The sequence below is a fragment of the Falco rusticolus genome, chromosome 1, assembly GCF_015220075.1.
Source record: "Falco rusticolus isolate bFalRus1 chromosome 1, bFalRus1.pri, whole genome shotgun sequence".
Classification (NCBI taxonomy): domain Eukaryota; kingdom Metazoa; phylum Chordata; class Aves; order Falconiformes; family Falconidae; genus Falco; species Falco rusticolus.
The window spans coordinates 115,308,744-115,314,743 of NC_051187.1; the positions used below are offsets into that span (position 1 = coordinate 115,308,744).

Here is a 6,000-nt window from a genome sequence, read left to right on the forward strand (position 1 = left end):
CATACAAGTACTCAGACAGTCATGCATCAAGCCCAGGAAAAAAAAAAAACCCCAAATAAAAAACCACCCCAAAAAAACCCCATAACCCCCAAAAGTTTTAGACACAGACAGGCTCCTTGATTCAGTCTGTCTGGGAACTGCACAAGCCATCCTCAATGCAGGGGAAGGTGGGCGAGTGAGCAACAAGGCTACCGCTTTTGCAGCTCCCAACACATTAAAAATTACACACTTAGAACAAGGCCACACCAACTCCCAAGCAGGACCGAGTCTTTCCAAGGAAAATAAGCTTTACAGCTCCTTGTACCTACTTTGTAACCCTAAACGAGACTGCATGTGTCATGAGATGACTGGTCTGTGGATTTCTGGTTCTACAGATTTATTTCATTTTCACAAAATATTCTGAAAAAGCAAGTGACTGAAGATTGCACACACTCCCCCCCCTTAAGTGGCAGCGGTTTACAGAGCAGTAAGCCTGCTCTTACTCCAAGAGGACTGCAGTACCCTTCTTGCTTCTGATCTTGGGAACAATCCAATATAGCAGCCTAAGCCTCTTTGGAAGAGGACATGGGATTTTTAGACAAAACTGACTTTTTTGAGAGAAAACAACATAGCGCTTGACCCAGATAACAGAATTTTCTAAATCAACCCGCTGAATTTATTCACTAATATAACTCTGTTGTTTTCCACTCGGCCCAGGACCTTGGTAAGACAAGGTTCCCACAACACCTGCACCAAAGCTGGAACAAGTTCCTTCAGACGTGCGCAGCTCTGTTACACTTCAGTGGTATTTGGACTGTACTCTTAACAATCGCATCCTAAAAACCAGGTTTAATGACCAAATCCCACCGCAGTTTCCCGCATCCACATGCCAGCTGCCGCCCAGAAAAATCGATTTGTCAAACTTTAACGGGAGTTAGCTACAAGTTAAAACTTCGGGAGGACTTCAAAACCTTCATCCTGCTCCGCTTCCTCCTTTGAAAGCCATCTTCCCCACCGACCAACAAATCTGGCCCCTATCTACACCAAAAATCTGGATTACTAGAAAAAATCAAATAAAAAATAAATAAAAAAAAACAGAGGGCAGCTGCAGGCGGCATGCCCGTGAGTGGAGCACCGCGGGGGTATTCTCACGGAGCCGCTGGAGCGTCCCGCCGCCGCCAGCGCTGGGACACGGGTCACCTCCCGGGTCACCCCCCGGGTGGGCGAGCTCGGAGGGGCGGCCGCCCCCGCTGCTGCCCCGGCCCCGCGGGGCCGCGCCCGGGCGGGACAGGGCGCGGGTGACAGGCGCCCTTCGGCCCGGCAGGAAGGAGCCGGCGGCCGTCAGGGCCGGGGCGGTGGCGCCGGGGCTCCGCTCGCCACCAGCCCAGGGGACGAGCCGGGCCACGGACCGCCGCTCCCCCCCCCCCCGCCCCGCCCGCGGCCCGCCGCGGCCGAGCCCGGGCCTGCCGCCCCGCCACTCACCAGGATGCGCTTGAAGAGCGCGTTCTCCTTGGGCGGCAGGCTCACCGACGGCATCCTCCCCGCCGCTCCCGCTCCCGCCGCTGGCTCCGGCGCCGCCGAGGGGCTCCGGGGAGGGGGGGGTGGGCGGGCGGACTGCGTCCCGTCCCCGCTGCTCGGGCGCCGCTGCCGGGAGGCTCCCCACCGGACTCTGGCCGCCGCTACCGCCGCCTCCCTCCCCACCCACCCCCCGCCCGCCCTCCCTCCTTCAAACCGCCGCGCTCTCGCCGGCTGCGGGCCCGGCCCCTCCCGGCCGCCGCCGTCTGCGCGCCGGGCTGCCCCGCGCCGAGCCCCGGGCGGCGGCTCACGTGGTAACTGAGCAGGCCGGAGCGAGGCGCCGCCAAAATGGCCACCGCCGCGGCTTCCCCAGCCGGGTCACGGCGGCCCGCGCGCATGCGCCGCGACCCCGCGCCGGCACCGCCCGGGCCAGGTGCGCCGGGGCGGGGCCCGAGCCGGTCGGCGCGGGCCCGGGTCGGTGGGGCCCGAGTCAGCCCGTGGGGTCCCGGCTCAGCGCGGGCCGGGCGTGCCCCGGCGCGGGGCCAGCCGCTCGCGCCTCAGCCCGCCGCCCGCGCGGCGCGGGCATTGGTTCTCCCGGCGGGGCCCGCGGGAGCCCCGACGAGCGGCGCGCGCCCCGCTCTGCCCGCGACGTTGCGGGCGCGGAAGGGACGGGCTGCGGGGGCCGGCGGGGCGGGGACCGGCTCTGGCTCTGTACCGACAGCGAGCGCCGTTAAGGGCGGGGGGGGGGGCAGCGCGGCAGGCGCCCGGCCTCGTGCGGGACAGCTCGTCCGCGGGGCGCCGGGGCGGCCCCGCCCGCGGGGGCGGGGCCAGGCCGGGCTGACAAGATGGCGGCGGCGCTGCGGGCGGCGGAGCGGTTGCGGTTGGCGGCGGGGCCGCCGAGGCTCGGTGAGCGGGGCCCAGCCCGCCGTGGCTCGGGGCGGCGGGGAGCCCGCTCTTGCTTTAGGCGGGGGGGTCTGCCCCGAGGGCTCGGCGCGTTACTGGGCCGTGTCGGTGCCTTGGGGCCTGCCCGTTGACCTGAGTGTCGGTCGGGGCCGGCCTCGTTCTCCTTGGGTCTAGCGCCCCTCTTCGTGGCTGTGCTTAAAGCAAGCCGCGGTGCAATTTTCCTTTTTCTAATTTTTTTCTTTTTAATTCCCAACCACTCTGTTTTAAATTAATCTATTTATTTCGGTTTGAAGTTAGTGCTGCTTCCAGGCTGAGAGCAGGCTCGCCCGTTCCCCGTCGCAGCTCTTTAGGGAGGCTGTGCCGGTGCCCTCCCGGTGGGGCAGGCCGCGGGAAGCGCCTGGGGATGAAGCTTTTGCCGGGGACACCCTAAAAAAGATGAAGCGCAAACAAAAGATGCAGTAGGGTATGACTCTTGTGGCCCAAGGGAAGGCGAAGGGCGCTGCTTTGAACTGCTCCCCATCCCCACTTGCCTCCTCTGATCAGGGAGTTCATGGTGCTCACAAATGGGTGAGCTATTAACAGTGTCGTAGGGACCACTTACACAAAATTAATTGGATGTGTTTGTATTTTTTTGTTGTGGTTTGCTTCTCTCCCCCCTTGATTGTGTGAGTGTTAGTAATGGACTTGGTAGTCTAAACCTGAGAAACATTAACACATTTGTAATCTTCCTTTTTAGCTTTTACTCGTTCTGCGTTTGTTGCAAAAAGACGTAATTATGACCAACCAAACTGGTTTGGAGTTGGCTTGGCTTTTAGCACCAGTGCTGCCTTGTGGGCTCTTGTAAGTGTTTTCATTTGGGTTTGTTGAACTTAACTATTCCCAGACCATAGTGATCTGAAGGCAATGACTACAAGCTACTTAGCTGATTGGGATAACGGATTGTCACAGCAGGTATCAAGATTGAAGCACAATATATTGATTAATTATGTTTCCCCAAATCTCTGTTGCATTTTTCTTCATAAAAATGAACAACTTACCAAACTTCTCTGTGTTGCAAACTTAAAATGGCCACATCAGATGAATTAATTCCTCAAGCCTGTTGGTTTAAGGCTTTAATGTTGTATTCCCCCATGGATCTTAAAAAAGACGTAGCAATATGCCTCAATAAAGTTGTGTTTGTCAGACTACTAATGCAATGTCTTCTCATCTTTCAGCTGTAGTCTATTAAGACCCCCTTTTCCAAAGCAAAATGCAGATGTAAGATGTTTCCTGTTTCAGAGAGCTAACAGGCTCAATGTTGATAAAGTAAGCAGGGTGTCGTAGCTCCCATGAAGATATGTGCAGGATAAGCAGCACTCCCATGATGACAGCACTTTTCAGAGTGGGGTGGATTGATTGACAGTAGGGACCTCCCCCCATTCAGTCACCCCGCAGAAGATGTTTGAGAAAGGTGTGGAATAAATGCCTCACTGTGCAGTTAGTAATTTACAGATAATTTACTCTGTATTGTCCCCATTACAAACTGGTTTGCATTCTGGTAACAGGAATTTTATATGCTGTCGAGGTCTCTGTTCTCTGGTTCCAGTTGTGTGTTGTTTAGCTGTTTATCGTATACTGCTGTTTTATAGCTTTTCAAGCAGCATAATGAAGATGTAATGGAATATGAGAGAAGAAAAGCAGAGAGACAACACAAGTGTACAGGATGTTCGTAGTAAGTATGGTGCTTTTTACTTAGCTGAATATAAATTCTGCACATCTTTGATTTCTGTTAGCAATCAAGATACCGGACTGACTTACCTTCTTCCTGTACTATTTTCCTTTATACTTATTGGGTTTTGCTTTTCTTCTAACTTATTCCTAGTTTTAAAGTGATAAGGTGACTGATCTGTATTTTCATATATTCATTTGTGTGCATATTCACTGCCAGCTTTCTGTATTGGATATGCAAACTTTTGGAAAATAACCATATATCTTACAGTGCCTATAATAAATTTAGGTCGCAAAGAGAATACCTTACAAGTGCTTTAGTGGCAAGGATATCGAGCTCACTAAAAATAGCTTGTCTTTGCCTCTCTTTTATTTTAACAGGTCTACAGTGGGAAACGTTTTTTTCAGTTTCACTTGTACATTACACATAAGAATGATAGAAAGTCAAAGCCTGTAGACCTGCATTATGGTGCAGATTGTATGTGGTCATTGTCCTTTTCAATGTAAAAGACATAATTGTTTCTACCAGTTAAAAAGTCTATTGGGAATTAAAGTCTCAGAGCCGTTAATATGTCACATGGAAGAACTGATTATACTAGGTATAGAAGAACTTGTAGTGCTGTGGTCATTTTTCCCATAAATACTCCTCTCCAGCTAAAAATACAGTATGTTGTGAGATGTTTCGAACGATATTCTTTGCTTCTATTTTTGTGTCGCTAAGATATTTCCCCTCCCCTTCTTTCTTAGGTTGACGGTATGCTCACTAAGAAGTAACGTGATCAGCAGTTGTCCTACAAATAAATGAGCACAGCAGAAGTAAAAAGTATCTCAATACTTACGCTCATACATTTCATGTGCAGAATTAAGAAATAAATTATGGAGTATGGAAGAAACTTATGAAGACTTCCCTTGCCGTGTATATTTCATTCTGCTGGTCTTGAAATTGTTTTATGTGGCATTTCTGTTTCATAGTTTATCAATGTTATTTTCAAAACTCTCTTTGTTATTCTGGAAGGTATATTACAAAATTAGACATCAGTTCAGAGGAAGTTCAGCAAATGTTCCTCCAGAAGTTAAGTGTACTTTTGCCCTGCCATAATTTTCATTGCTAAATTTATAACATAAGCAATAAGTGAATATATAAGAACGGGATTTATGGGAAACCTAATGAAACTAATCTGTACAAATGCCAAAATGTGTGTTTGCTACTTCACACATCAAAGCAGCGTCTTTCAGCTCGGTCTTGGCTGGGTAGATTTTCAAAGCTTGACCTAGTGACTTAGAGATGCCATAATGAAAGTTACACATCTGTTTGCAAGCTTGAGCTAGTTCCTTGAGTGCTGCTGTTCTTAAGTCCTCTGTAATCTGGATTGGCTTTTTCTTTCCCTAGAGCAGAAACGAAGCTTTTGTCAGAGACAACAAAAATCAGAGGTGGCTGACCTTTGAATACTGTGTGGGTTTTTATTATTTGTCCTTGCCAGGAAGTTTGCTTTGCTTTTGCTTCTGCATGCAAAGCGGAAACATACTCTGTATTGTCAAAAAGCAAGGATGAAAGCCCAGTCTTGGATCTGGGAGACTGTTTAACTCACCTGCAGCTTGTCAGTCTGTCCCTTCCTCAGTGGCTCTTAGCTAGGTCCTCTTGGGCACAGCTGCTTTTCTGTCTTGCAGCTCTCTGAGGCTTCTCATAGATCAGGGGTCCTCAAACTACAGCCCGCGGGCCCGATACAGCCCCCTTGGGTCCTTAGTCTGGCCCGCAGTATTTACAGACACCCCCCCAGGCCCTCCCCGCCAGGGGTTTGGGTGGGGGAACCACCTAATCCGCGCACCGGCCCCCTGTTTAAAAAGTTTGAGGACCCCTGTCATAGATGAAGCCATGCACTGCTGTCCCCCAAGGAT

The 6,000-nt window shown here is 51.7% G+C and overlaps 2 protein-coding genes across 2 annotated transcripts in view; one reads left to right on the forward strand and one right to left on the reverse strand.

Annotated features, from left to right (window-relative positions):
* Positions 1–1,677, reverse strand: part of NAA15 (N-alpha-acetyltransferase 15, NatA auxiliary subunit) — a 42,596-nt gene extending 40,919 nt beyond the window's left edge. The window contains exon 1 of the mRNA XM_037397572.1: positions 1,462–1,677. Coding sequence (XP_037253469.1) covers positions 1,462–1,515 — 54 coding nt within the window. The 5' untranslated portion in view covers positions 1,516–1,677. The remainder of the gene's footprint in view (positions 1–1,461) is intronic.
* A 617-nt stretch (positions 1,678–2,294) lies between these two features.
* Positions 2,295–5,007, forward strand: NDUFC1 (NADH:ubiquinone oxidoreductase subunit C1). The gene is made up of 4 exons (XM_037397610.1): positions 2,295–2,400; positions 3,134–3,237; positions 4,026–4,108; positions 4,852–5,007. Coding segments are annotated over exons 1-4 (249 nt in total). The 5' UTR covers positions 2,295–2,339; the 3' UTR covers positions 4,853–5,007.
* Positions 5,008–6,000: the final 993 nt, after the last annotated feature.

Excerpts from the sequence above, each read along its gene's own strand:
- NDUFC1 (XM_037397610.1), top strand. The coding sequence starts at position 2,340 with ATGGCGGCGGCGCTGCGGGCGGCGGAGCGGTTGCGGTTGGCGGCGGGG. Across the intron at positions 2,401-3,133 it reads GGCGGGGCCGCCGAGGCTCG|CTTTTACTCGTTCTGCGTTT; the intron begins GTGAGCGGGGCC and ends CTTCCTTTTTAG. Across the intron at positions 3,238-4,025 it reads GTGCTGCCTTGTGGGCTCTT|CTTTTCAAGCAGCATAATGA; the intron begins GTAAGTGTTTTC and ends GCTGTTTTATAG.